Source organism: Centrocercus urophasianus, unplaced genomic scaffold, assembly GCF_019232065.1.
Source record: "Centrocercus urophasianus isolate 14NV4802_14NV808 unplaced genomic scaffold, USGS_Curo_1.0 seq_40, whole genome shotgun sequence".
NCBI lineage: Eukaryota > Metazoa > Chordata > Aves > Galliformes > Phasianidae > Centrocercus > Centrocercus urophasianus.
Genome location: NW_024884978.1, coordinates 447,511 through 475,249, shown reverse-complemented (window position 1 = coordinate 475,249; position 27,739 = coordinate 447,511). Strand labels below are relative to the sequence as shown.

General features: G+C 52.1%; 1 protein-coding gene across 1 annotated transcript; it reads left to right on the top strand.

The window, feature by feature from the left end:
• The first annotated feature begins 367 nt into the window (after positions 1-367).
• NPLOC4 (NPL4 homolog, ubiquitin recognition factor) lies at positions 368-27,725 on the top strand. Its single transcript, XM_042833014.1, has 17 exons — positions 368-473; positions 1,328-1,408; positions 3,265-3,377; positions 4,430-4,609; positions 6,827-6,875; positions 7,665-7,759; positions 8,779-8,902; positions 9,507-9,686; positions 10,854-10,940; positions 12,589-12,660; positions 13,348-13,474; positions 15,430-15,590; positions 22,207-22,278; positions 23,901-23,996; positions 24,903-25,019; positions 25,960-26,062; positions 26,321-27,725. Exons 1-17 carry the CDS (start codon positions 459-461, stop codon positions 26,476-26,478), a joined length of 1,830 nt encoding a protein of 609 aa, XP_042688948.1. The 5' UTR covers positions 368-458; the 3' UTR covers positions 26,479-27,725.
• The last annotated feature ends 14 nt before the right edge of the window (positions 27,726-27,739 follow it).

Here is a 27,739-nt window from a genome sequence, read left to right as displayed (position 1 = left end):
AGTGTGAAGTGTGAAGTGTGAAGTGTGAAGTGTGAAGAAGTGTGAAGTATCTGTGGTCTCAGAGCAGCACTGGGGAGAACGCGTTCAGGGCTGGAGCCTTCTCAGAGGGATCCGCCCCGACCCCCACAGCCCCTCGGTGGGGATACGGAGACACCGAGAGACCCCGCACCAAGGGGGCGATGCGCGTCGGCGGAACGAAAAGACAGGGGCGCACCGCTCGGGGGGCGGTTATGTGTGTGGCACCGAGGCGCTACGGGGGACCGGGGAGCGACGTACCGCCCCGCCCAGCGTAGGAACCCTCTGGCGGCGGAACGCCGGGCTGCGGGATCCGGGAGACGGCGGCGGAGGAGGCTCGGGCAGCGGCGGGCCGGGCCCCGTGGGGCGGCACCGGGCCGGAGAGAGCCGAGGGGAGCGAAGGCCTCGAGGCGTAGCTGTGAGGGGGCCGTGCGGGCAGCGCAATGGCGGAGACGATCGTGAGTGCGGCCCGGAGGTGGCGGTGTGGGGCGGGGGAGGGGCGATGAGGCAGCAGATTCCTGTGGGGCGGGGTAGGCCGCAGTGGGGCTGCGTCGGTCGGGGTAACGCGGGGCCCGGGCCGGGCCGCCCGCAGGGACAGGAGCGGAGGGCGGGCGTCCAAAGCGCCGTGCGGTGCTCCGTTCCGCTTCCTGCCCCTGTGCGCGGCGTGCAGAGGGTAAAGGCGACCCGCCGGGGATGCTGGCAGCTTCCCGTGTCGCCCCGGTCTGCCTTTTCCTCCTGTCAGCATCCCGTCGTGGCTCTGTGGCTCTTCTCTGCACGTCGCTGCCCTGTCCTCAGGAAGGCGGGGGCACCCAGTGCATATTTGCTCCTTCCCGAGCTCTCGTTTTGCTGCTGGTTTTCTTCTCCCGACTAAAGGCTGCAGCAGAACTAGCGGTGTTTCACCGCTGGGACTCTCGGTCCCTCGGAGCAGGGATTCGGGTCCCAGCGCTGTGCAGGTGCCCATTAACGCTGCTTGGAGCCGTGTTTGTGTGCAGGCTCACCCACAGAAGCTCTGATTCAGCCCTGTTCTGGAAGCTGAATTCCACGTGTGAGGTCAGAGCTGAGACAAAAAAGCAACGTCAGCGTTTTTGTTTTTGTTTTTTTCCACACCAGCTTTTTGCAGGGTCTCCAACACGAGGGTATTTCATCCAGCAAATGTTGCTCACGTGCCCCCACATCGCTCCCGTGTGCGTCTGCACTCTTGCATTAAAAGCAGAGACTGGGGGGGGACGTGTTGTGTGTGCAGAGCTCCAGTGTGCAGGGATGGCTCCGTGCTGCCCACGTAACTCAGGCCGTCTGTCCTCTTCTCCCCCAGATAATCCGTGTGCAGTCGCCAGAAGGGGTGAAACGCATCACAGCCACCAAGAGAGAGACGGTGGCCACGTTCCTCAAGAAGGTACTCCAGCTCTCCTCCCTTGCAGGGCTGGCTGTGCTGTTCTGTAATGGGTGGCGTTGCTTAACCTAACTGGGAAAACATGCTGTGGGGATCAGTTCCAAAGGGATAAAGAATCTGTTTAGAGAGGAGAACTTATTCAGCTTTTCAATTGGAATTTTTTGGGATGGGAGCTTTCTTGGGAGAGGTTGTGTGTTTAGTGTGCTCCCAGGGAAATGCCAGCTGTGGAAGCAAAGGCTGACAACACAGGCACTCCAGCTGTTTGGCAGATTGGCCTCTTCAAACGTGATCCAGTTAAAATTCAGCTGCAGGATCTGTGATTTGAATGTCGTTTGGATGAGTTTTGCATGCCACTGGTCTTCCTTTGTAGTTATGGAGAGAGCAAGCAAATGATTGAGGCAAGATCATAAAGCAATGTGAGAGTCTCTGGTGGTCTCATGGGAAAGATTTCCACCCTGGGGTTCGAGGAACACACTGAGTTTTGGAGCTCTCAGATGTGGAGCTGACTGCAGTTTGTTCTTTGGTCTGGTGCAGCTGCTTGGTGTTTGCTGTTTAAGAGGGAGCAGTTCTCCATTTCCTTACCTCCTGGATTAGGATTTCTTTTCTTCACAAGAGAAGTGCTTTGTGTTCCTTAAAGGGCTATTCTTTTGGTCAGCTGGATTTCCTTTCTCCCTGCAAGGGAGAAGGGGAGCAGGCTGAAACGTTCAGCTGTTTGTGAGTCCGTGCTTTGTTTGAAGCTTGGGCCCAGACCACGACAGCAATCCCCTCCTGACCGAGCCAAAATCCAGATGGGTTTCAGGGCTGGGTCAGAGATACCCACTGCAGCCTCTGAAGGGTCTCACCCACGGAAAAAGCATTGCTTTCAGAGCTCCTGGAACCTGTGCAAAGCAAGCTGCTCAGTTTCAAGGGTTTGTATTACCAAAGAGAGTGCAGAACAATTGTGCTTGCCAGCAGCTAACGTCGGAACAAAAGCATTGGCCCTCACTACAGTTGCCTGTTGATCTGGGGAGAACTGTGTCCTCCTGCAGAGCTGAGTGAAGGAGGTGCTTGAGTTTCTTTCCTAGCAGGGGGTGGCTTGGTAGAGTTGTGCTGTGTGCAGTTGGTGTCTCTGAGCTCTACCCAAGCTGCAAGGTTGGCGTTTAACTTAAGAATTTAGGAAGAAGCTTGTCATCTAGAGAAACTTTCAACTCCATTTCTAAACTGGTTAAGTTTTAACATAGCAGAATTTGAAAGTTGAAGAGGCTGTAAATGATATTTGATAAAGAGGAAAGCAGCTTCAGCTGTGCTGCTGACAGGATGAGGTGGAAAAAAGCCTTCCTGGGGGCTGAGACTGAGCAATGGTTTGTGTGAGGATAACTTCTGTCAGGAGAAAATAGGGAACGGGAGGGGGGGGGGGGAGAGAAACAGGCAGGAGGACAGCAGGAAGAGCTTCTCTGAAATGTATGTAATAACAGGTAGGCATGAACTGAGGGCAGAAAAGCCACAGAGACAAAGATCTGGACCAAGGAACTCACTCTGGTGATAGCAAGATGAGAACAACGTGGTTGGTGTGTGCTGGGGGGCTGGAGAGGATCGTTTCTCCCCTTGTAGTCATTGCAGTGCCTGCCTGGGTGGAGATGTTATACTGTTTGTGTTACACGAGTGAGGCACGTTCTGCTTAAGTTGCTTTTTTACTAAATTGCTTGTGTTACTCAGTGCTTCTGTTTCTCTCAGTTATCCTGTGCTCTTCAGAAATGAGGATGAATTCAGCTAAGCTTTTGCAATAGAAGTTCCCTGCACTTAGCGCTTGCTCTGAGCAGCTTTCAGCATCTGACCTGGGGCGAGAGGTATCTTAAACTTTGTCATCCTTTCTCTTTCAGGTTGCAAAAGAATTTGGTTTCAGGAATAATGGGTTTTCTGTCTACACCAATAGAAACAGGACAGGAGAGATCACAGCATCACAAAACAAATCCCTCAACTTACTGAAGATCAAGTGAGTCCTGCCAGAGAGCACCGTGGGTGGAGGGGGAGCTTCGTACAACAGGGTGCCTTTTCTCTAAGCTGGTCTGAACTCTCCCCTCTGAGCTGAGCAGCAGCAGCCACCATCACAGCACAGCAGTCTCCAGCTTCCAGCTGTCACTCGCCAGCTGCTTGGAGAGGCAATCTTGACTGACGTGCAGAAATGGTGGTGGCCAAAACAACTGGGTGTTGGGCTGTGGCAGCTGCTGCTTTGGTTTCTTTTTGCATTGCAGTTTGCTTGTGTGGGTCAACGACAGGCCTCGTGTTTGCTCCCTCATCCCTGCTTGCACCCAAACTGTACTTTTGCTTTTTTTCCCCGTTTTAATGCCAGGCTCTGATAATCCCCTGCGCAGAAGCCAGGTGCCTAGGGAGATCAGAAATGCCAAATGCTTGTTTCACTTTGTGTTTGGTTGGAATGCCTTCATTCTGTTAACATTCAAGGATAACGTTACACTGACTTAAAGCACAAGAGCTGCTGCTGCTGTGTGCAGCTTATTGCTTGATTATATCAGCACTGGGAGTTGCCTTGGGAAGGCTGTGACTCGGTGTGCACAGGAGCCACGTAAATCCCTTTCTCTGGTGGAGCTGCTGCCTCTTCCTGCTTTCTCTTCTTTCTCCCCTGATCTTGTCTCCTGATAAAAAGATGCAAGAGAAGGAGGTAGCTACTGCTCTTAGTAGAGCTGTGTTAGTGTGCCTGCAGCCTGTGATAAATCACATGCTCCTCTGTGATCCAGGAAGTTTGCTACCTAGAAGTAGGCGCTGGAGGAGCGTGGACACTGATGTGGTTTGTAACAGAGCAGCAGATCTGGCACAGGCATTTCCTGTGCTCTGCAGCACAAAGGAGCCAATTGCTGGGAGTGGTTTGGGTGAGGGTCTGGTGTCGTTCAGTCGCTGGTGGAAGGGGTGCAGTGTGAGCCTTTCCAGCTGTCTGAGTGCAGCATGGCTTATCACCTGCACTGCCTCCCCGCTGTATCTGGAAGCAGAGCTGGTGCTGTGCTGATGCCTGTGTGTTTTTCACCCCCTCAGGCACGGTGATATGCTGTTTCTGTACCCCTCGAGCCCAGCAGGCTCATCCTCAGAGACCATGGACACCTCTGTCTCCCAGAGCTTGCGGCCGGTGGGGGCACCCCAGGTGGTGGAAGATGACATTGACCAGTATCTGATCAAACAGGATGGGAAGATTTACCGAAATCGAGACCAGCAGCTGTGAGTACCGACAGGCTGCGTGCTGTCAGTGCATCTGTGCCTCAGCAGACTGTCACATCTTGCCTGAAAACAAGAGCCAGGAAGTGTGCTATGGATCTGCTGTCTGAGCCACTGCTTTATCCTCGCTGCCTTTGAAATATTCACAAGGGAAAACAGCCCTTGCCATTGTCCTGCCTGGTTAAAGTAAGGCTCTGGTGAGCAGAGGAAGGAAGCAGATACCAAAATTCCAGGGGCTTAGCCAGGAAGGACTCATTCAGAGCATCTATTGTTTCGATCGAGGTGGCCCCTGTTAGGAGACTAGCAATCATATATTTTGTGCTCTGAAAACAGCAGCTTCTGTTCCATATGGTGTCAGCATGCAGCTCCCTGTTATCTGGGTCCCGAGCTGACAGGTGTGCAGAGCCAGGTCTGCATCTCATGTGAGAGGTGTGAACAGGGAAATGCTTTCAGCCTCGGTGTGGCTCAGTCAGCAGCAGTGGAAAGCACAGCGTTGGGGTTTGATGTGTTTGGTAAAATGCAGACTGCTCCTCTGGGCTCTCTAGAGCCCTCACCTTTCCTGCTGCCCTGCAGGGGCAGCTGACGCAGCTGCACATGTCTGCGGTTGCAGAGCTGAGGTATGTGTGGCCAGGGATGTCCCAGGCAGAAGCCCTTCTGTGTCTTCAGATCCCACCACTCCTTATAAAGGAAAAATAAAATGGAGGGAACGAGTGGAAGCCACGTCCGATGGCAGGGATGTGGAATTTGGACTTGGGTCTCTGCCTCTGCTTGGTTTTTGGCTTCCTTTCCATCACATGCCTTTCTTAACCTTCCTGTGAAACCGTTGAGTCCATTTTGCTAACAGGAATGCAGCAAGGTTTAACTTTGCCAAAACTCTGAGCTGCAAGAGGCTCAGATAAACAAAGCAGCTCGTATTTTTGTAAGGGTAATAATACAATGGTGACTGAATACCACCATAAATCTCCACTGATGCTGCTGAAATGTCCTCTGTCTGGATGGTTGTTTCTTGTGACTCGTTGTTACGGTGTTCCAGTTGGCTCCTGCATGGTGGTTGGTTTGGGGCTCGGCCCCTGCACAAAGTAGCTTCTGAAAGGACTCGAGTGAAAATGTTAAAGGCAACCAGGAATTCTTTCTAAGGCAGAATAGCTCACCCTTCCCTCTGCATTGCCTTCCATACAGTTTGTCTTCAGTGCTGCAGCAGCGAGGAAGTTTGGAGAGGTGAAGCCTTAAGGTAGAAAATCCCATCTAACCTATTCAGGCTGATGATAAATGAGGCCAGTGTCACATTATTGAAACAGCAAAGGCAAAACTCACCACTCCGTGGCAAAAACATTGTCTTTGACTTGACCACGTTTTTCAAAAGAATAAATGAAGGTGTTGTTCTTAGCAGGGAGCCAGAGCACAGCGGCGGATATTTATGATGAAATGTGTGTGTCTGGGCTTGTTCCTGTGTTTGTGAGTGCATATCAATCTAAACGTGAGGGAATGCTGGCGTTTGGCTGAGTGCATTAGCAGCCTTTAGTGGTCCTTTATGTACATTATCTGCCACAGTACTTGTTAAAAGCACTGCTGCAACTGGATCCCATCCATTTCGTTTTCAGAAGGGCCAACATCCACGCTGCTCTCTAGAGGATCTCTTTGCAAAGCCAGCACTGCCCTGCTGTAATGCTGGGGCAGAGGGGCAGGGGATTCTTTTGTGTTTTCTTTTTAGTCGGTCTCCTCAGAAGGAGGTGTTTTCCCCTCTGCTTTGTAACTTCACCCAACAGGTCCTTATCAGCCTGATAAACACACGCTTCCCTGCTTGTTCCAGACCATCCTCTAGTGACTGATAAAGGGTGAATGTTTTGGTTGTCTTTCTGTTAAAACCACGCAGGCCAGCCCTGTGACGTACATTTGAAATCCTTTGGCTTGAAATACAACCTCCAGGTGGAGTTGTAAAACTTGAGAAGCTGCAGTCTGACGTTGGTTCACGTGGCTGTCCAGAGCAGAATTGCTTGCCAGTGACACAGACATGAGAAGAGTTTGATCTTGACCCGAGGCTCTCACATTTAGACTCACACTACTGCTGTCTGTCATATGCCATAATAAGTGCAGAGTTGCTCAGGGTAAGATGATTGTCCAGGTCTTCTACACTAAAACTGTTAAGCTGTAACAGTCACTCTAGACTAACTTCTCTGTTACTGAATGAGACCTGTGCTAATTCTGTTTCTCTTTGCATAGGTGTCGCCACGGCCCCCTGGGTAAATGTGTGCATTGTGTACCATTAGAGGTAAGAGCCCCAGGAAAGTCTTACAGCAAGTCCCCATGGAAGGCAGGTCACCTGCAGCTCTTGGATTCAGTTTCTCCCTGTAGGGATGCTTCTCCTCCTAGCGTTGCCCACATACAGATGGCAGCTCTGACTCAGAATCCTGCCATCGCTTTCAGAGGTGCCAGCTTGTGCCCAGGCTGCTTAAAGCTCTGGGCCTTCGTGATCCTGGATTTCTTCTGTTTTTCTGCAGTGTTTGAGAGCTCTAATTTTCCTCCCTCTCCACTGTTGCCTGGGTCTTCTTGTTTCACCCCCCTTTCTTCATGCATCACAGCACTTGCCAGTTTAACAACCAATTCAGGTTGAAGGCAGCTTTAGTAACACCTACAAGCGTGCTAAGCTGTGTAATGCAGGGCGTGCAGCAGTGATCTGTGAGAAGTCTGTGTGAGCCACAGTGGCTGCTCCTCACATCCCTGCCACGTGCTTCAGAAGCTCCTTGGCCCTGTTTGAGCAGCTGGGCTTTTTGTTTGTTGTTACACACTGAAAGAAAAAAGCATTTTGCCTTTGAGGCTCGCTCTGATTTGTGGAGCCAATCCGTTATGAAAAGTAGGAGGTGTTAATAAAACTCACTGTTGTAAGGTCCCACTGTTTCTGTCACAGTAGTAGCTGTCTTGAAAAGGAGCCTAAATTTTCCTGATTGTTTCCACATTGAGAGACAGTGGGGTTGAATCTAGAACATGCATTTGTTCAGTGATCAGTGCACCATCAGGCAGGTGTCTGACCTGGCTTTTCTTTGTGTGATGTTTTTGGCAGCCTTTTGATGAGGATTATTTAAACCATCTGGAACCTCCTGTGAAGCATATGTCGTTCCATGCCTACATCAGGAAGCTGACCGGAGGGGCAGACAAGTAAGAAAATCTCCATGTTTGAGGGAATCTAGCTGTACTTTTTTATCTTACAAAAACCAACAAAAGCACATTTGCGCAGCTCTCACTGGAGTGATGTTGGATGCAGCTTTTGGATGTCAAGCCGAGGAGAAAACGTGTTTAAAAGTAAAGAAAAAGCTTTTGGTTGTGGAGTTCTTTAATTATTTGTGTGTGTGTGTGTGTGTGGCAAACTAATTGCTTTCAGGAGCACTGCTGATGGGGGGAGAAGGCCAGATGGATGGAAGGAGGTTCCCTGCTTACACCAAGTTCCAAGCCTGGGTCTCAGCTTTGTGGAGAGGCACTGAGCCTGTGGTGGATCTGAGGGCTTTTATTTACCAACTGTTTTCTGATCTTCCTATGTGAATAGAGCAACAGAGGGGCCTAGCATTTCTCAGGGCCTGATTCTGTGTTGTCCCACTGCCACGTGCCCTCAAGGTTTCTTTTTGTGCCACTGATTGTCACACATTAATGGGAGAAGGAGGCACCCCTGCTTTATGGTGGGGCTGAGGATGCTGTGGTGACAGGACAAAGAAGGACTGAACTGAGAGCTCAGCTCCTTTAAATAAGTTATGCAGAGGTGTGACCTCCTCCCTGCTGTTCCTAAATGCAGTTGGGAGTTTTTTAAGGTCTTTGTGAGATGCAGCTCAAGACTGTAATGCTTTGATTTGAAGGGAACTTCCCCTTGCAGGAAGCTTTGTGCACATGAAAGGAACTCTGATTTGCCTTCACAATATAATCTATTACTTCCTATGTGCTGCATGAATTATTTTAGCTGTATCCCATGAGTTTTCTCTGTGCTCTCACTCGAGTACCTGATTAAAGGCTGGGGTGGACAAACTGCACAGAGTTTGTGTGGCACTTGCAGGTCCTCTGAAGATGTAAAACATTGGTGACACCACATCTGCTCCCTGCTTCCTCTGTGTTGTTTCTGGCCACTTGCTTTTTTGAGACCCAGAAGCATTTATGATGTTAACAGCAGCCTTCTCTTTTCCTTCTTGCAGGGGGAAATTTGTTGCCCTGGAAAACATCAGCTGCAAGATCAAGTCAGGCTGTGAAGGGCACCCTCCTTGGCCAGAAGGCATTTGCACAAAGTGTCAGCCAAGTGCCATCACTCTCAACAGACAGGTGAGCCAGTGCTTACAGGGGCCCTTGAGCTTCAAGCCAAAGAGAGTTGATTTTTATTTTCGGAGAGATGACTTCAAGAACAGGCAGCTTGGAGCAGGGTGCCTTTGTGTATTGGCAGTTGTTGAGGAAACGGCTGTTAAGGTCTTCAGTCCTTGCAGGAAGGACTCCAGAATGTATCTGGTTCAGCAGTTTGGTCTTAATATGAGACATCTGAGCTGGCACCACTAGCAGTGAATCTCCTTTATTCTTCCATGGGATCTAAAAGCCCTCCCACTGTTGCTCGTTGATTCCTCTTAAATTTCGCTGTCTCTTCTCGTCGCAAAAGCTCATGGGATAAGGATAAGGGCCCTAGTAAAGAAGCCACGCTAAGGGCACTCTGGGGATGCTCAGCACTTCCCCACAGCCCAGCCCATGGCGAGTTCTGCTTGCTGGGCCAAGGAGTGGTGGCGAAAGCTGAAGCAGAGGGGAGGGAGGCAGCGTTCCCTGTTCCTGCGGTGCCGTGGTTCATCGTAAGGGGCTGCGTGCAGCTGGGGAAGGTGTTGGCAATAGGCAGAGGACCTGGAGCCAGTGGAGGATGGCCTGACGCTTGAACTTTGTCAAACAGAAATACAGGCATGTTGACAACATCATGTTTGAGAACCACACCATTGCAGATCGCTTCCTCGACTTCTGGCGGAAGACAGGAAACCAGCACCTTGGCTACCTGTACGGCCGCTACACGGAGCACAAGGACATCCCTCTGGGGATCAGGGCGGAGGTGGCTGCCATCTATGAACCCCCACAGGTAACAAGGGCTGGGCACCAGGCCTCACTGATGGCTCATAAAGATAATCGGGGAACAAAGAAACACTCCTGTCTTTGGCTGATCTCGTGCAGCGCTTCCTAGTGCGACTCTTTTCCTGATAGAGTCCCCTGAGAATGCCTTCTTGTGGCCCTCTGGTTGCTAATGTTGTCACTGGTTATTGCCACTGAAAGAATTTTAAAACCCAGGTTAGCTTTTTATTCTTCTTTTTACATTCCTCTGTTCTCTGATTACCATTTCCAAGGTTATGGTACAGAACAGTTGAAAACAAATTCTATACTAACTTAAAGAAAAATGTTTGCCTTCGATTTAATTTCTTACCAGCTCTCCAGGAAAATTTAAAGCAGCTCAATTAGGCAGAAATCACATCTGCTGCTTTGATGGGAAACAGTGGTGCATCAGAGTGGGAGCGTGAGGCACCACTAGATGGTGCACGGCACCACCGAGTGCTTCCACAGCCCCAGCAGGTCCTGGAGTCGGGCCTCAACCAGCCCAAGAGCTGAGCTCCGAGTTACAGAGCTGCAGATAGAGCCCTTTGTAAGCTCTTCTGTTCGTTTTGGATCTCAGCACAGCCATGCCCTCTGTTTCGGTCTCGCTTTGGAAGCTCACACGGTTTACTTGTGCATGGCAAAAGCAAGGAAGCTTTTACTTTGTTGGCAAGCAGTCTCTGCTGTGCTTCTTGGCAGAGCATCTCCCCACATGAGAAAGCTCGCCTCTGAAACGCACCCAGATGGAGTTGTGTTTTCCAGGCCTGGGTGGTGGCCCCTGCATTCCCTGAACTTCTGCCTCTGCGCTGCTCAGAGACTCCAACAAATGAAACAGAAGGGCAGGACTGGCAGGTTGAACAGAGCTTTGGAAAATTATATAACCTCTCTTTTTTCAAAGCTCTTCGAAGCAGCGATAGCCTGTTTGTAAGCGCTGAGCAAGAGTTTTCATTCATAAACCCCCGTGTGGTTTGCAGACCTGACTGGAGAGCTCCTGCAGGATGAGGCTGTGAGTAAAGGAGGCCTCTGGAGTGAGAGCAGTCAGAGCTGATGCTGAAGAGAAAATGCAGAACTGCTCTTCCATCCTCTGCCTTGCTCATGGTGATGGTTACGTGTGCTGTGGTTTTCCCTGTGCTGTTTTACTAGTAAGATTTTCTTTGTGCAGATCGGTACACAGAACAGCCTGGAGATCCTGGAAGATCCAAAAGCAGAAGTTGTGGATGAGATTGCTGCCAAGCTCGGACTGAGAAAGGTTAGGATGATGCTGGATATCACGCATCTTTTGCATGGCAATAAAGAAAGTCGCCAGCAGTTCTCTTCAGTTCTGTGAGGCTACTGAAGACCATTTGGGTTCATTTGAAATCTCGCTTAAGTGTTGGTAGCTTTTACCCTTCTAAGTATTTAAAAAACAACAAAAAAGCAACCACGAATGTTTTTGTGAGGACGAGTGTGCAGCAGGGCTGTTCAGCTGCAGTCAGCAATCCTCTGTCATGAATGACATCAAAGGGAGTAGCAAAGAAGGAAAAAAAAAACGATTTTCCCTTTATTTCTCCTCTGACAGGAGCCATTCCTGGTAGCATCTCCCCTGCAAGTGCTAATTTGGCACAGATGTAGCTGGAGTTGCCTTCTGAGTTTATTCTTCCTTCTGGCAGAATCTGCGTTCCTCTTCCAGGAGTGGAGGCTCCTGCTGGATTTTTATTCTCATCAGCAGCTCCTGCCTCTCAGTGCTGCTCAGACAGGCTGTGGTGAGCTAATCTGGATGTTGGCTGGAGGTTCAGGTCCCCCAGCAGCTGAGCCTCAGTCCTCTGTTCCCCTTGTGCCCTTGGCCTGCCAGTAATCCAGTCAGGACAAACAGGGCACTGGGATCTGCTGGCTTGCTGACATCTCTCAAACCTGTACCAATGGATTTTTCTGTTTTGGGAAATCATTTGGTATCATGTGAATGCTAGGAATGAGACGTACACAAACAAGAATTGACTTGCTAAAGAACATGCAAATCAGGAAGGGCTCAGAGCAGCAGACTACAAACATCTGTGGCGAGGTCTTTTGTTCTCTGAAGATAAGATCTTTAGCGTTTTCCAGTGCCTGAACCAAAGCTTCTGTACGTGTTGTTTATTTCCATGTTTTAACTTTGCTCCCCACACCAGGTACTTTTGATCCCTGTGATTTAACACACCGCTTGCTGCTCGGTGCAGGTTTTTGTCTTTCTGGGCTCTGCTGGGTATGTGCAGCAGTGACCCTTCCCCTGAAGGGTTAATGCTTTGGCAGTGGGTCACGAGGGGCTGCTCGGAGCTGTTTGTAGCACACGTGGAGAAGGGTTCATGCAGCGGTGTGTGTGTACACATCTCCACTCAGATGTGCAAACAATGCAGAAAGCAGGAATGTGTTTTTTGGAACGGAGCGGGCCGATTTGGAATGAGTCACACTCCAGTGGGAGCATACAAGCTTTATCTGAACTGGGGACTGCAGGCTTCAAAATGAGATCATGTGAGCTGCTTTGTCATCTGCTGGCACTTGTGGTGCCGCTTCGCTCTGAGTGCTCAATAGGAAATGCTTTTTGCTGTGGGTGGGAGGAGGTAGCGGCTGAGAAGCCTCTTGCAGCCTCCAGATCTTTCCATGAAAAAATATTCCATAGTGAAACATAAAGCTGCAGGTGCCCCCGGCTGGCCAGCTGGCACGCTGCTCCTGGAAATCGTATTCAAATGAGCCCAGCACAGCTGGGAGAGCCATTTCCTTAGGCAGCATGCAGCAAGGCTGCACCAGGAGCCAAGAACATCTTGTCCTGCTAGGAGAAAATGTAGAAGCTCTCTTCTGTGGCTTTGGGTTTCCTTTTTTTTTTTTTTTTTTTTTTTTTTTTTTTCCCCTCTTAAAGCCATTTTCTCCATAACGCTGCTTTATAGGTTGGCTGGATATTTACTGATCTGGTCTCTGAAGACACACGGAAAGGGACAGTTCGGTACAGCAGGAACAAGGTGAGGCTCCAGAGTGTCACTCATCACCACCACTGGTACCGAGGGCTTGTGTCATCACCTGGCTGCTGGCTCTGCCAGACAGGGAGGGAGGGCAGCACAGGGCTGGGGGTGGCACTGAGGCTGAAATTGTTGTGATGTGTGGGTTTCAGCTGCTGAAGAAAAAGGAGCTTGAGCTCAGAGAGCACTGTTGGAGGGGTTGGAGCTGTTTGGATACAAGGCAGAGCAGCCTGCAGTCCTTCACCTGTTCTGCTTTAAGAAAATTACGCTCGTGGTTTAAGAAAAATTGAGTGGAGAGAGAGTTTTTGTGCCGTGCAAGTTCAGCAAGCAAAAGTGATTGAGTCAGAGGATGTGGGCAGGGCTTTGTGAGGCGTGTGGCTGGAGTCCTCAAACTCTGACCTTCTCAGTTACCTGTAATTCTAAAGTCAGGGATATCCCTTAAGAAAATGAAATGCCATGATACAACGAGCCTGGAAAGGTGGGTGGAACCGAAAGTGGGATGGTTGTTCTGGCAGAAATCAGGCTTGTGACTGGAGAGTTGATAAGTCACATTCTTCTCTCAGTCTCCGCAGCTTCTACGAAAGCTTATTTTCCTGGGGTGTTGGCAGTTTTCCTTGGCTACAGACCAGGGCAGTAGGTCTAGGCTGCATCGTGTTGGCCTTTCTATTGACGGCTCTGCTCTTCCCTCAGGACACGTATTATCTTAGTGCAGAAGAGTGCATCACAGCTGGGAACTTTCAGAACCAGCACCCCAACATCTGTCGCCTTTCTCCAGATGGTCATTTCGGATCCAAGTTTGTCACAGTTGTGGCTACAGGTACAAACGGGCCTCAGCTTGCCCCGGCTCTCTTATTACACACAAATTATCTTTGCTTAATAGAAGAAGAATATGCAGCTCTGCCAGAGGAATTCAGATGTCTTGGTCCCCATCTGTCCTATTTAACAAGGGCTTTGCCTTGTTCCATCAAGTAAAATACATTTTTGTTCTTTCTTTGTGTTATCTTCTCTTCAACTATTTACCCTGTCCCCTGCAGGAATCTCAGTTGAAGCTCGTACCTGGAGCACCCACCTCTCTGATCCAGAAAGCATTTTTTGCCTGCAGCTAAGGGAATATCTGTCAATTGCTTTTTCGTGTTTCAAACATTTAATCTCCAAGTCCTGTTGCCTGAAAGCGACGGTGCAGAACCACGGCAATCCAGATCCTGAAAGTTATTCTAGGTGATTGAGCATAAAGGAGGGATCTTTATCTCCCTTGTGCTGCTGACAGGGAAGCCCTGATGTAAGATTCCCCGCTCTTCTGCGCGTGGAAATGTTTTTTGTTTGCCCCAGTAAAACAGAAGCCTCCACCACGCTTTGCTTTGTCACCTCTGATTTTAGCCACTTTCACAGCAAGTCTCCAAAGGCACTGGGCTGCGGGGCAATGCTGGCATGTGCTGGGAGAGTTGTAGCATTAGAGGTTCAGCCTGCTCTTCTTTGTGGGATGACACACATGTATTCATTTAACGTTTCCCTGGAGCAGATGCACTGGGTTCTGGGTCTGTTTAGCGCAGTGAAAAAAAACCATGACTTCCAAACATCATCCAATATGAAAAGTCAAAGTGTGAGATTATATTGCCTCTTCTGAGCTCAGTTTAAGTGTTTTTGGAGCCTCTTTTAGTGAGAATGCTCTCGCAGTTAACAGACCCGTGCAATCAGACAGCTGCCCTGCATTCCAGGCTGCTGAACACATCAATCTTCCATTAAAGATAAACGTGTATCTCACTCTTATTGTATTTATTTTTTCTTTTTTGGAACAAAGTGTTTTCTTGAGCAAATGATGGCTGGCTTTGTTCAGGCCTTCCTCGTGTCTTGGTCTAAGTTTAATTTCTAGGAGTGTTTGTTCTGGAGCAGCGAGTGATTCAGGTTAGAGATCAAAGGGAAGAAAAGGAATATTTCCTCTTTTCTTTCCAGATAATTTCATTCTCTTCTGTTCTATCAGCCCATCAGGTTTCTATTTAAATACCCAATTCCTTCCTTTTGTGCACTGTAAGTACAATTGCATACTTTGCATCAACTTTGCCTTTAAGTCCTCTATGTGGATTAATTCTTCTCCCCTCCTGAATTCCTGGGTTTGGAAATAGTAATGCTTTCCTACCATCTGCCTGTAGTTTCTCTTTCCAGTTGTGCTCTAATGACATATGACCTGATGTTGCTTACATTATCCAAATTAAAGCACCAAACATGTGATGCATTGGTGAGCCAGGGTCTTAATTTCTGCTTTCCATGTCAGATTTCCTGCAAGCCATCCGCAATAGGCTGAGAAAACAACTTTTTCTTCTTATGCCTGACATTACCTGGTGGCAAGCCCTGAATTTGCAGGTCGTGATAGACTGGAGGTAAAGCAGGCTTGCAGGAGCCATGTGTGCATAAGAGTGAGTACCTGCAGGCTGTGAGCTGCGACTCTGTCCAAAAGGACAGCTAAGCCTCACTTAAGCTCCTGGCAAAGTTCTCTCTACGTCACTCTGTCCCATTAGGCCAAGTGTGAGAATGGTGCTGCAGAAGCACGCGTTACTTAGTAAGCGTAGAGCTTGGAGGAGGATTCTTGCCCAGAAATGCTTCCCGTGCAGCAGCCCCAGTGCTTTCTTCTAGAAGAGCAGTCCTGTTGTGCATTGCTCCTGAGCCGTGCCTCTCCGAGTCGCACGCAGCAAATCGCACACAGGTCACAGAACCGCGGGGCGGCCCGCCTTCAAATCGCTCTGCTGTGTCATTCTGATCTGGGCTCTCGTCTTCCAGGTGGTCCCGACAACCAGGTGCACTTTGAGGGCTACCAGGTCTCCAACCAGTGCATGGCGCTGGTGCGCGACGAGTGCCTGCTGCCCTGCCGCGACGCACCGGAGCTGGGCTACGCCAAGGAGTCCAGCAGCGAGCAGTATGTGCCCGACGTGTTCTACAAGGTGAGCGCGGGGCAGCTGCAGAAACGGCTCTGCTGCACGGCTGGAAATCAGCACGGCCGGCTCAGGAAGGGATGTCTTTGAGGTCTGAACTATTTTCGGTAGTAACTATTCACCACATGTCTGCAAAGTAATTGCATAAGCTCCATTTCCCCCTCGTAAAAGAGCTGTTATGATTTCCAGCGCAGCAGTAGCCATTGGCTATCCGGCTTCTAAACGAAGTGATCCACTGAAAGCTCACAGCAAGCACTGTGAATTCACCTCCTCTTGTGTTTGTTGGCTGAATCTGCCACGTTCTCTGTTGATTTTAATCCCTGTCTGACTTCAGCTTCCTCCACTTCACCGTTGTGCGATGTGAGCTAGCACAAATAGTGCTGTCAAAGCAGTGGGTTCCTTGTGCAGTGCAGGGATTTGCTCACGTATGACACACTGACAGACACCAGCTGGGTAAGAAATGCAACAAAAGAGTGTAATTCATGCAGCAGGAGGAGAGGCAGCCCTTTGCGTGCTTCTCTGCAACAAAAGGAAGGTGCGAAGGCTTTCAGACCAGTGGTGGCACAGGAGTGCATCCCTGGCCTTCCTCTCTAGCACTGAGTGTCCTGCCTGTGCTCTGATCCTGTGCTCCGGTCAGACAGTAAACTCCAAAAGCTGTCCTGAGGAGCAGTGGGAGATGTGTGGATCCAGAGTGCTTCCATTTGAAGTGCCATGCAAGAGCATTGCTGGCATCTGGCCTGCTGCAGTTCCCAGTACAGTTTCCATGATGAATGGGCTGTCATTATTCACTTGGCAGTCGTTTCTGGAGCTCCTCAGACCTCCTGTGTGTGCAGGGTTGAGTTAGAAACTTGGGGACAGGATCTCTGCAGACGCTAACAGCACTGCGTCTCAAACTTGTGCATGCTGGTGCCCCATGAACAAGGGCAGGGGAATTAATTAATGGCATGGCATGCTAGCTAATTAGCTATCCATCACCCCAGTTAGTTATCTCCTCCTTGTCTGTCTGATGCTCAGAGCCCGCTCAGCCTGCAGCACTCCTGCCATCTGTATTAAAGCTGTCCATGGAGGAAGTCAGGCTTTGCAGAGCTGCCATCGTTTGGGCCGGCGGAAATGAGCACGTTGTACAGCCCCAGCAGAAGCGCAGCTCGTCAGGATGCTCCTGTATTGCCCAGGGCTCAGATCAGGAAACGCAAGCTGGGCCAAATTAGCCCATGAGGCTCCGCCCCTCAGCGCTGCCCTGCTTTGGCTCCACCTGAAAATGAGGAACACCTTTGGGCTAAATTCAGCCTTGGAAAGGAATCTGTACTCAGAAAGCCAGATAAAAACCCGTGCCTTTCTCCTTAGCGTGCCGACAGCTCGCTACGAGGAGCTGATAAGCCAGGTCTGTTTCGATACAGCGCAGCTCAGTTGTGCAACGGCTGGCCTTGGGTGAGGAGCTGACATCATCTCTGGCGCTGCGGTGCTGCACGGAGCGCCGTGCCACGCGGGGTGCAGCCTTGCAGGAGGCTGCAGGTCTGCGTCCCACATGTGGGCCACCCTGGGTGCTCGGAGCAGCAGGAAGCCGTGGGTGTTCCCCTCAGGTCTTCGCTCCCATCCCTCCTCTGAAGCAGGGAGCTGAACGGAGCGCTCGCTGACGGCCCCGGCGTCGCGTGGAAATTTCCATGAGCAACTGATTCGCTGGGACGGGTTGCAGCTTATTTCATATGTTTTATAACTTCTATCCGTAATTGCCTTTTTCATGATGTGCTCAAGGAAGGCTCGAGGACTGCTCTGGCGGGTGTAATTGTCCTTTAGACTTGAACGTGTTTGGCTGCAGGATCTCTTAATTTTTTTTTTTCTTTTTATTTTTTGGAATGTTCTTAAATCAGTGGAAAGCTTAGTCACTCCTGGCTTTGAAAACCTTTGGGGTCTCATTAAATGTGTAAGGCTTGAGGTCAGAGACACTACCTCATAGTTACTGGGTTGGTGACAACAATGGTGTCAAAGCATTGGCTAAACACGCTTCTGAGGAGCAGCAGTGCAGTGTTTGGCCACACAGCAGAGAACGTCTGGCTCTGCAGTGCCCTGCTGCCCCTTCCTCTGTCAAAACTACAGGAGCTGAGCAGTGCTTGATGTGGGTTCCCTCTGTGCTGCCTCCCCACCTCTGGCTTTAGGCAGAGCGTTGCCCTTTGGAGTAGTTGCTGCATTTTGTCTCAAACTGAGAAGCTATCGCTGGTAGAGAGAAAAATTCATATACATGTTCCTCTGTAATAAACTCTGTGTTCATTTGAAAAGCCCTCTAGGATGAAAGGAGCTAACACAAATTTATTATAATTGGATGTGAACCAGAAGGTCAGCATCGGTTTAGAATGAGTGTATTTATAGAACTTTGCATCCACATACAAGGAACAAAACAATCTGTTGAACTCCTCCTGTACCTGCCTGCAGCAGGGCGATGCAGAAGATTCACCTTCAGCTCTTGCAGAGAGGAAGAGATGTGTATGGTTAGCAGCAGTGCTTCGGTTGTGTTGTCCAGGGATGCCCTGTGCCTGTGCTCACAGCAGTGCTTCACTTCAGCAGTGACTGCTGGCAGGTGTGTGGGGTGGGTGATGCTGCATGAGGGGCTCAGGCAGGAGGCTGTCAGGGACTGCAGTGCGTGCACACGGAGGTGACTGAAGAGAGAACAGCGTCTGCCCTCTGTCAGCAAGCTGTCTGTGTGCGTTCTGCTCTATGTTGTGTTTGCAGAGCAGAAGCAGCTGAATGGACTCACCTTGGTGCTGTGTTGGCACGGGCGGGCTCTTCCTCCGTGGAAGTGGGAAACCTGATGGCAGCAGCTTTGTCCTGCTGGGGCGAGGCGTTTTTCCTGAGCTCCAGCCTTGTGATTTCTGTATGTCTTTACCATTCTCTTTGTGTTGGCCGCTAGCCTTCCTGCTCAGAGGAACCACCCCCGTGGAATTGGCAGGGTAGGCTTTCTGCACAGGGCCATTGCTTTCCTGGCTGACAAAGGCTGAGTTCTGCTCTCGTGTGGAAGTCCAGGGCTTTGGGGGTGTGGGTGTGAGTTGCTCTGCGCCGAGAGGCGTCTCCAGGTGAGATCAGCCAGAGGGAAGAGCACATCCCCTTCGCCTCCCAGGTTGTCTGTGAAGCATCACAGGGCCGTGCTGCTGCCAATTTGAACGTTGCACAACCAGCACATGCTTCTTGGCAAGTGCAGTGCAAGGAAATCCAGGATGGAGCCTCTGTTGTCAAGACACAGACACACAAACTGGGGTAACCAGTGTGCTCGCGAGCAAAATGATGTCGCAACGGCCACTGCGCCTTGCTCTTCACCTGCACGTGACACATGGGCATTTTCCATTCCTTCTGCCCTCAAGCAGTCCCCTGCCTCGTCTATCTGGTTCTAGAAAACATCCAGATTGGTTTTCATTTCAGTAAGAGTGTAACTTCGAGCCAGCTACCCAGAGGTGGCGTTGCTTGTTGTGCTCAGTGCCTCTTTTGGGTGTGAGCCCTCCTAGCAGGCTGCCTGTGCCTGGTGCTGTGCTGCTGTGTGCTCCCAGCTCCATCCAGGCACAGCAGCAGTGCCCCACTGCTCCCCACAGCCCCTGCATCCCACAGGTGTTGGACGTTCTGCTCTTTGTTAGCCTTGTGGCTCTTAGTGGGGGAAGGGTTGCTGTGTTTTACAGGATTGCTGTGTGTTGCAGCCTCTTTGATACATTTGAAGAACTGGATTTGGGGACTGGCTTTGACTCTTATGGCAGGTATTACTTTAGTGCAAACAAGTTGCCATCCTTGTGAAGAGTTGCCTTTTACAGCTGCCTTAATGCTGCCCGAAGGTTCTTCAGGATGGTGCGTGATGAAAACCCTTCACAATGGCAGCAGTGTTGTGAAAAAGCCCTTTGCCCCAGAGAGTCCAGCAAGTGCCTCTTGCATTTACAGCAGTTGTTGTGGTGCCTGGGCCTTGGCTTCTCGCTGCCAGCCCTGCTCCCATCTGGCCCAGGCAGGGACCAGCAGCGGGGTGCTTTGTTTTTGTTGGAGCTGATCGGGTTGCAGACCTGCAGCTGCTCTCAGGCTGTCCCCAGTGTGGCACATGTTGCTTCTGGCCATGCGCTTTGAAATCCTCTTGCCAGGGAGGAGGCAGTAGCCAGGCTGTGTAGGGATCTCTCTGACAGCGCAGGACTTCCCCTGGCTTCCTCCCAAAGCTTTGTCCTGGACTGCAAAAGCCTTCTTAGCCTTAAATGTCCCAGCTGCTGTGGGGAGGAGGATGCTCAGTTAGCTCACCAGGAGTCTCCTGAGAAGTATTTCAACTCTCACTGACCTGCTGCTTACTTGTAGAAAGGTCACTTTGTTTCTGTGTGTTGGCTGCTCTGTGTGGGGGTGCAGGACTGCTCAGGAAGGCTCCTGGAGGAAGGAAAAGCAGCACTGGGTTTCGCTGTCCCCCAAACCCAGAGGTGCTCAGCTCCACAGGGCCTTTAGCAGAGTGAGGAAGACATGGCACAGGATGCTGGCAGCCCTGGAGCAGCCACTACAGAGCCAAGCCTCCCTCCTGGCTGCTCATCACCTCTGCTTAGGAAACCCTGAAGCCACCCAGGACCGCTTCCTGCAGCTCACGGTGTGCAGAGCTGTGCTGTGCGTCCCGGCCTGCTTGGCAGCACAGCCGTCGTGCACCCATCCTTTGCCCTATTTCACCTTGTGGGTTTGCAGCTTCTGCCTCAAAACAGTGTTTTAAAGCCTCCAATCGCAGTGCCTGATGCAATCTCACTTTGCTCCTGTCTTCAGGATGATTCATTGTCCTGATCCTCCAGGCCTCCCTGCTGGATTTTTGTCCAGGTGCCAAAGAGTTTTGCTTTGTTAACCCCTTCCTGCCCCACTTGTGGCTGCTGAGCAGAGTGAGGAGGCGTTGAGGGCTGGGGCTGTGGGGTGCAGAAGTGGTGCCCGCGTGCAGAGCCACTGCCAAGTGCGGGATGGAGACGTCTGTCTCCCAGCAGTTCTCCCAGCTTGACATTTGTGAAGGCCTTTAAAACTTAATTGCCTGATAAAACGGTGTATGGGGGCCGGAGAGAAGTGCTGGCTGAGTGGGGGGGCTTCATTTGGGGAGCAGCAGGGTCTGGGCACGTCCCCTGACTCAGGGGGAGCGAGGTTCCAGCTCGGCTGTAACCATGTCATGCATCTTGAAGGCCTCAGCAGCGTGACATTAAAAAGGAGGCATTTAACATGGAAATCCCCAGAGGCGGAGATTAAAGCGAACAGGTGCTGGAAAAATGTTTCTGCATATTAGAACTTAATTAGATTTGAAAATGAATTCCAGATGGGCTAATTATGTGTGAGTTGTTGCAGGTTCCTTCTTGCAGGGGCAGGACTGTGTTTGGGATGCTGGTTGCAGTTGGGTTGGATGTGATTTGTGGCTCCGGCGCTATCGCTGCCATCTAGAAGCAGGTTGGCTTTCAGGCCCTGTGATCTCTCTGAAAAGGCTCCACGTCTCCTGCTGCCGCTGTCAGAGCCGTGGAGATCTGAGGCCACCAGCCACCAGCTTGTTGCTGAAATAACCACAGGGCCAAGGAGCCGTCATGTTCAAGGAGAAAAGATCCTTATCGGGGTTGCTTTTAAAAGGAGCTTCAAAGACAGGAAGGTGGATTTGGATAAAGAAAAGCGTTCCTGGGGACGGGGCGCTGCTGGGGGTGGAGGTGGGGAGGGGGCTGGTGGCAGGGGGCTGCGGCCTCAGGCACTCAACAGGCCACAGCCTGCTGGAGCAGCGCCTCTGCTGCACACATCCAGCGTGAGTGAGCTGTGCCGATAGCAGGGAGCCGTGCTCTCCAACAGAATGCGGCTGGTGGGAGGATGGCAGCCCCAGGCAGCTCGTCCTGCCGGCTCAGCCCCGGTCTGCCCGCGGCCGCTGGGACCGTGCACATCAATGTAAACTTTTATGTAAGGTCTCTGATTGGAAATCATGGGTGTATAATTTCTACGCGGCTCCGTGAATGATTTATAACATGTTAAGTGATGATTTAAGTAGAAAATACAACCCCCTCTTACAGAATCTTTAATGAAAAGTGTCACTTCTTATGAATTTATTTCTGAAGCTGCGTTTGAACTCAGCGTGTTTGACATAAATCAGGTCTAATTGTCATTTTATGATTAATGAACGTATGCTGGCCATTTTTCTCCATAATTAAACTTTATGTTCAATTCACCTGGCAAAGCCAAACAGGTTTATGCGCTGTGATGTGCTGGCCCTTTGGGTCTGCGTGTGAGAAAGTGCCTGGACTTCCAGCTCCCAAGCAGAAGCAAGCTCAGATTAGAGACTCGTGGCAAGTTTTGCAGCAAGTCAGGTTTGCCTTGGCTGAGAAAGCAGGCGTGGAGCTATTTCTGCTTTTAAGACAGTGCTGCTTCAGAAGTGGCATTTGCGCTCCCCAGATAATGCTTGCCATCTCTCTGGGTGCAAATGTTCCTGACAAGATGCTTCATGTGAGCATCAGAGTTACAGAGCTGCAGAGGTCTTGGAGCTGGAGGAGCTGCAGAGCTCTGTGTCCTCCTCTGTGCCCCAGACCAGCTACCAACACAGAGGATCCCGGAGCTGCAGCGTGGATCTATGTGGGGATGCCTCCCTGAGGCTTCTTGCCATTTCTGCACTAATCACACTCTTGTCTTTCAGGACATAGACAAGTTTGGCAATGAGATCACACAGCTGGCTCGTCCTCTCCCTGTCGAGTACCTAATCATAGATGTAAGTATTCACTGCACTTTGCTGGCAGCAGGAGGTGGTCAGAGCAGAGTTCTTAACCCACCTCTAAATTTCACACTGGAGCTGATCTGTAGGCTCATTCTCTCTCCCCTTTCCCCATTGCAGCCCTGCACTTGTAGCACAGAGGTGCAGGAGGCAGCGTGCTCTGAGCGGTGCAGTGCTCTCTGGGCACAGCCTGCAGTGGTGCCAGGGAACACCCTTGCTTTCTGGGAAGGCCCTGCCTGGTGCCTTATGGCTGCTGGGAGGTGGCAGAAGCAGCCAGCCCCACATGTGTGTGCTGGGCACCACCTCGCGGGGAGCTCGTTAGAAAGCTCCGCTTGCGTCTCCCTTAGCAGCAATTAAGAATCAGGCTCTTTGTGGTGACTCAGCAGACCAGGTTGGTGCTCCAAAAATGCCTTTTCCTGGGGGAGGGCAGGAGGAGATACAGCACAGAGCTTGGCTGGAGCAGAGCCACGGCCTGCCCATGAGCAAGCCCTGCCAGGCACTGGGGCACGGCGCTGCCCTTTGGCTCGAGAGGGAGCTGTTACGGTGTGGAAGAGAAGAAAGCAACATAATTCAGATGGCAGATGATATTGCTGAGTCGGAGTTGGTGCCAATGAGGATTAAATCCACCCGGAGCCACTGCTCTGCTCCAGCTGCCCTTGGCATCGGTGCTGTCCTGCAGCACAGGGAAGCTGGCAGCCAGGAGCTTTCCCCTTCCTCTTTCCCTGCCTGCCAACGCCTGGTGCCCGTGTGCCCCTTATCAGCATGGCTCAGAACAAGGGGCCCGTTGTGCAGGGCCCTCGGACACCCTGTGCCAGTCGACAGCGCTGGGACGTATTTATTGCTCACGTAGTGAAGGCATCTGTTTCCAGACTACCTGGGGTGTAATTAAGATGAAAACAGATTGACAGAACATGCATTTAGGAGCAGTCTGGAAAGCTGCATTTCTGAAGCATCTTGTTTTGCCTCGTTTTTTCATGATCCGAGTTCATACTGAACTGGCAGGTATTTCTGCATGTCTGCTTACAAAGAGCCTCCCTGTCAGGGCAGAGTAACTGACACCACAGCTTTAAAGCCCTCAGAGCAAGAACTGGTTTAATTGTCGAGTGCTGGCCTCTGAACCCAGGAGCCTCTCAGGTAAGGTGGGAGCAGTGTTGTGTTCTTCCTTCCCACCTGTCTGTTTGGCACAGGAGGCAGGGTTAGTGCCCTCTGAGTGCGGAGACTTAAAGAACATGAAGAGATGCTTGCTTGGCATTATCCAAGAACCAGTGGAACAGTCCTGGTGCAGGAGCTCTGTTGTCCCCTACAGTGCTAAGGACACCCCCAGGTGACACCCCAAGCAGGGCAGGGCTGCAGGGGGAACTGCTGTGCTGTTGTAACGTCTGAGCTCAGGGCATTTCCCTCAGCTTCATTAAAAGGGATGGCCGGAAGCTGGGGGATTCACTGATGGCAACACTGCTTTAAATGTTAAAAGCCATCAGAAGATCCATGCTGTAATTGCCTCCCTGGCTGAGCTCTAATATGCAGCCATGGCTGCTCTCGGTGCTCAGAAGCCTTTCTTCCTGTAGCCCTTTTACCTCTCCTGCTGCTAATGCTCTGATCGTCCTTTCTTGGATTTTCAGATTACTACAACTTTCCCCAAGGATCCAGTCTACACTTTTTCTATTTCTCAAAATCCATTTCCCATCGAGAACCATGATGTGCTGGGAGAAACTCAGGTAAGCGATCGATGGCAAAGCTTTATTTCATACAGAGATGTCATCTGTCTCCCTTATACTTTCTGATGTCTGCTAAAGGACAGCTGCAGCTGTGCCCTTCCATCACCCTTCCGTGGTTCGGTCCAGCATTGCCAAACTGCCTGCATGCAGGTGGGGGCTGGGTGTGCTCCCCCTGCTCAGGGCTGAGCTCTGGGCCAACTCGTGCTCTGCCAGGGCTGTGGGCTCCAGATACAACCCTGCACAGGTGGGGACTGCAGCAACCCAGCTGAGCTCTGAGCTCAGAGAGACACTGTGACAGCAGCAGGACGAGGGTCTGTTGCTCCAGCTCCAACAGCACCATCTTCTCTTCCTGGGCTGATACTTCAAACACAGAGACCTTTTGCTGGATGAGGCTCATAGTGTTGAGCAGAGGCAGCTGCTGCACAGTCTGAGGCACGCACGGGACTTGGCCAGCACGTGGAAGACTTGAGTTGCTTTCAAGCAAGCAGCTAGTTTCTGCTAGGAGGCCATGCTAAAGGAGCTTCCTCCAAAAGCAGCCACGAATGAAGGGCTCCTGCACACTGAGAGCAGGGAAGAAAGGCGGGGGATGGAGGGGCTGCCTCGCCTGCCTCTTCCTCAGGGACCAGGCTTTGCCTTTAGCTCACTGCCTCTGCTCAGTACTGTGGGTTTGGGATCAGCTCTGGATGTGCTACTGGGAGAGGAGGGGTAACGTGGCCCCTTTTTCTCTGGAAGCTGTTAGCTGCAGCACAGCCAGGCTGATTTCAGATGGTCTGATCTCAGGATGATCTGCATGTTGCACGAAAGAGGACAAGAGCGTTACCAGGTCTGTTAGTGGATCTGAATAGGAAATCAAAGTTATCACGTGGAGGGAAAATGACTTCTTTTTCTTACTTTCCTGTCTTGCAGGACTTCCACAGCTTGGCCACCTACCTGTCCCAGAATACTTCCTCTGTTTTCTTAGACATCGTTTCCGATTTCCATCTGCTCCTCTTCCTGGTCACGAACGAGGTCATGCCTCTGCGGGTACGTAAGCGACAGCAGACGGCCACATGTCGGTGTCACTGAGGCCCTCTTGCTGCATGGGGGACACCGGCGCAGCTCCAGGCACGTCCCATGCCTTCTGGGGACATGCAGCTGGCCCCACGCCTGTTCTTCCAGACTGACCTTTCAGCAGGGGGCTTAAAAGTGAAACTGAAGCCTCCGGCTGGGCCGAGAGCTCCCAGAGCACTGATCAGAGCAGTGAGGGGTGAGGGCTGTTAGGATGGTCGCAGCCGGGATGGAGCCAACTTGGCCGTGGCTCAGAGAGCTGGAAACATCTATAAAAAATATCTCAGAATCAAAAATATCCTGTAACGATAACAAGATCAGAGCCCCCAGATCTCTGTGAGGCCAGCAGCTTCCTGCTCATGCATCTCTGCCTCTCTTGGCACGGTACTGCTGGTTGCCCAGGCCCCCAGTTCACATCTGGACCCTCGGACCTTCCTGTTTCAAGCAGCATGCCAGCAGAACGAGCCATGTGTTTGCAAGAGGGCGCATGTGCGGGGCAGCTGGGCTGACCCTGGGCAGCTGGAGATCAGGCTGGGGCTGCACACGGCTGGGGGTTGGGCACGGTGCTTCCAGAGACAGCTGCACTGGGAACATTTGTGCCCTGCTTGGAATCGGCCTCAGTGTGCACAGCACAGGGCAGCACAGCTTCCAGCTGCAGCCTCTGAGCAGAGGGAGTTGAAGCCTTTGGGTTTTAGAGTGCATCTGAACGCTGGGGGGAGCAGAAGGGATAAGTTCAGTCTTACTCCCCAACATCATTTGTTGTTGCAACCCCAAAGGCTCTTTAGAAAACGGAGAAAAGTCAGACTTGCAGCTCTGCCTCAGTGTGACCAGTGGAGGGCTGGAAGGCCCTGGGTCATAGCTGCAGGCTGTTTGCAAGAGAAGTATCCAGCACTGATATCCCTCTTTTGGCTTTCAGGACAGCATCAGCTTGTTGCTGGAAGCTGTGAGGACCAAAAACGAGGAGCTTGCACAGACCTGGAAGAAGTCAGAGCAGTGGGCCACCATCGAGCAGCTCTGCAGTAAGAAATGGGGTCCCTGGGACACGGTCCTTCGTCTTTCAGGCCGTGGGCTGGGCTGGCTGGTGTGGGCACAGCACAGGGTCATCGGTGCTCTGTGTCAGTCCTGAGATCTGTCCGTGCCTGGGAGCAGCGCCTGGTGCTGGGGGTGAAGGCAGCTCGTGGGCAGGGAGGCTCCTGCCTGCCGGGGCAGGATGTAGGCAGGGTTCCTGCCCGTTCCCAGCACCTCTCCCTGCTCTGACCCTGCTCTTTCTCTCGCAGGCACGGTTGGTGTCCAGCTGCCAGGACTGCATGAATATGGTGCTGTGGGCGGTTCGACACACGCCGTGTCGGCAGCCATGTGGGCCTGCCAGCACTGCACCTTCATGAACCAGCCAGGCACGGACCACTGCGAGATGTGCAGCCTGCCCCGGACCTAGCCACAGCAGTGCGGCGGCCGACTCCAATACAGAGCAAACCCTTGAGCAGCAGGAGTGGTGCTTGACCCCTCCCCTTCCCGCTCCAGCTCTCCTCGGTTGCCCCTCTTCTCCTTCCAGGGGCAGCCCTGCTGTCACATCGTGAGGTGGGCACCCTGGGCTTGGCCTGATGCCGGCCTCTCGCTTCACCTCAGTCTCTGGATGGGCCTTTGCCTAGCAGGGCTCAGGGCGGCTCTGTGTGGGGCCGGCCGCAGCCTATCCCCCCCTTCCCTCTCCCCTGCCCGCAGCATCCCCTACCCTGCAGAGGAGGCGGGGAGGCTGTGGCGTCTCCCTGCCCCCAGCTTTGCTCCCCGCTCCCCTTTTCCTGCCTTTGTGGCTGACTGCCACCAGCCTTGGCTTTCCAGGCAGCCCTGGCCCGGCCGTACCCACAGCTTTCGTGCTAAACAGCCCATGCGGGGTGAGCAGATGACTGTTAGCAGCATTGGATCAGGCAGCAGCTCTGCCGGGCCAGACTATGTGTGCTGGCAGTGCTCCCAGAGCAGGATAGGATCCCTGGCAATGGATGAGGGGTGGGCACGTGCCAGCTCACGGCTTGGCGCTGCACCCGCAGCCTCATTCTCTCTGGCTGCAGGGATGCTACGGCAGCCTGGGTCGTTCCTGGGGGCTGCAGGAGGGCTGTTCCTTCCCCAAAGGCTTTGCTGTCCGCTCAGATAGTGGGGAACGTGCTGGGGGGTCACGTAAGTCAGGCCTCTTCTCCAGTACCCAGTAATTTCTGTGCGCGTCCCCCCCGGGCACCATGCTGGAGGTGGGGCCGGGCTACACTCTTGCTGCTCTCCCCCTGCTTTAGAGCCTGGCTAGGGGCTGCTGTGGGGCTGGAAAGGGGCGGGCAGTGCCCTGTGGCCCTGTCTCGGGGCTGCCCCGCCCCTGGTGATTCGGGTTTCGGTTCAATTCCCGGGGCTCCGGTTTTAGCACCGTTTCGTGCCGCTTTGCAGGAGGGAGGCGTGAGGCCCCGTCCTGGCACGGGCCCCGGGACGGGCGCGGAGACCCTCGCTGCTGCCCGTGGGCTTCGTCTCGTGCTGAGGAGCGGCTGCCGGTGCCGCCCCTGCCGCGGGGCGCTCGGGCTGTGGCTGCGGTTTGCTTTTCCCCTCGGTTTGTTGGTGTTTGGGGTTGCAGCGGTTTGCGGTGCCTGGACTGAACGACCCGGTCGCAGGGTCTGCGAGTAACGTTGAATAAAAGCACCTGAAACAAGAGGCAGCACCGCGCC